The 1,882-nt window shown below is 46.0% G+C and overlaps 1 protein-coding gene across 1 annotated transcript; it reads right to left on the bottom strand.

Moving 5' to 3' along the window:
• Window positions 1–806: 806 nt before the first annotated feature.
• On the bottom strand, window positions 807–1,653 carry LOC115854796 (GTP-binding nuclear protein Ran-like). Its single transcript, XM_030859373.2, has one exon. The coding sequence runs from the start codon at window positions 1,616–1,618 to the stop codon at window positions 971–973; it is 648 nt and encodes a 215-aa protein (XP_030715233.2). The 5' UTR covers window positions 1,619–1,653; the 3' UTR covers window positions 807–970.
• Window positions 1,654–1,882: the final 229 nt, after the last annotated feature.

Below are 1,882 nucleotides of genomic sequence, written 5' to 3'. Positions count from 1 at the left end.
CAGATGTGACTGAAGTGCCGAATCTGTTGACCTTAAATTAAAGAGAACAGTCACGTGAGCCTCACCTAATTACACAAGTCCTTTAAGAGCAGAGCATTCTTCCTGCTGGTTGTAGGAGAGGAAGCCAAGGATTCAAAGCATGGGAAGGATTCAACACGCCATTGCTGGCTTGACGACAGAATGGAGGGCAGCCCTGACTGTCAGCCAGCAAGGAAGCATGGGCCTCAGCCCCATAAGTGCCAAGAAACTGAGTTCTTCCAGCCCGAGTGAGCTTGGAAGCGCGTTTCTCCCAGCCTGGCTGACACCCTGATTTCAGCCTTGTGATACTCTGAGCAGAGACCCAGCCCTATCACACTGGACCTATGGAACCAGGATTGTAGACTCTAGGACCAGCTGGGTCTATAGAACTGCGATCAGTGTTTCAAGCTGCCAGGTATGTGGGGATGTGTGATGCAGCAAAAGAAAACCAGCACATGCACCCCAGGCCCTGTCTTCTCTCTTCCTCTCCTCTGGCCTGGGGTCTCTGTTTCCAGTTTGGAGGGGAAATCAGAGAGCGTGAGGGAAGCCTGGGCAACCTTACTTCTTCAAGACATTCTCTCTTTTTTTTTTTTTTAGATATTTGAAATACAACTTTATTCTGATTCTAAACGAAAAGGAATGGGAATGACAGTAAGATTCCACCACTGAATATTGTGATGTGACTGTAGCAGTCTTATATTTGAAACTCAAGGAGGAAAGAACTGTGTTCCAAAACACCTAAATATGCAGGTCCAAAAAAATGAAGGTTTGTTTGTTTTTTTTAACTGCCACATTCACTCCAAAGCCCATTCATCTCCTTCAGCATCCCAAACATTAAGCACATGTTCTGCTTAGCTATGTAATAAAGTGGCAAACATGCTGCACCACTGACATCACGGGACAGTTGCCTATAAAACTAGACTTCTGACGCTGGGCTCCAGCTTCACTTTTCTCACAGGTCATCATGTTCATCCGGGAGGGCAGTTGTCTGAGCAACCTCTAGATCGTGCTCGTACTGCGCTGCCAACACTGGGTCCATGACCCCCTCTGCTGGGGCGAGAGCAGGCATGGCGACGAACTCCGAGTTAGGGTCTCCGATCGGTTTTCTAGCAAGCCAGAGGAAGGGCTTTTCAAAATTGTAGTTACTTTTGGCAGAGATGTCATAGTACTGAAGATTCTTCTTTTGGTGGAAGACAATCGACTTTGCCTTAACCTTTCTGTCCTTAATATCCACTTTGTTGCCACACAACACGATGGGGATGTTCTCACACACTCGTACCAGACCTCTATGCCAGTTAGGCACATTCTTGTAAGTAACCCTCGATGTTACATCAAACATTATGATGGTACACTGAGCTTGGATGTAATAGCCATCTCTCAGTCCACCAAATTTCTCCTGGCCAGCTGTATCCCATACGTTGAACTTAATGGGTCCCCTGTTGGTATGCAACACAAGGGGATGGACCTCAACGCCCAAGGTGGCTACATACTTCTCAAATTCACCAGTCAGATGGCGTTTCACAAATGTAGTTTTCCCAGTACCGCCGTCACCAACCAATACGAGCTTGAACTGCACTTGGGGCTCTCCTTGCGCAGCCATCGCGATGCTGCTTCCAGAAGCGTCTCCGCGCCCGTCTGACTCAAGACATTCTCTTTACAACCTCTTCCTCTCACTTCTTTCAAAGCCCGGATGTGGGTTTCTGTTTTTTGATAGGTATCTCACTTCCTTTTTAAAATTTTTATTGGCGTATAGATGAGTTACAATGTTGTGTTAGTTTCAGGTGTACAGCAAAGCAGTTATACATATACATATATCCACTTTTTAAAGTTTTTTTTAGAATCTTTTCCCATATAGGCCATTACA

The sequence above is a fragment of the Globicephala melas genome, chromosome 14 (genome assembly GCF_963455315.2).
Source record: "Globicephala melas chromosome 14, mGloMel1.2, whole genome shotgun sequence".
Lineage (NCBI taxonomy): Eukaryota > Metazoa > Chordata > Mammalia > Artiodactyla > Delphinidae > Globicephala > Globicephala melas.
This window is presented reverse-complemented; position numbering and strand designations above follow the sequence as displayed.

Excerpts from the sequence above, each read along its gene's own strand:
- LOC115854796 (XM_030859373.2), bottom strand. The coding sequence starts at position 1,618 with ATGGCTGCGCAAGGAGAGCCCCAAGTGCAGTTCAAGCTCGTATTGGTT.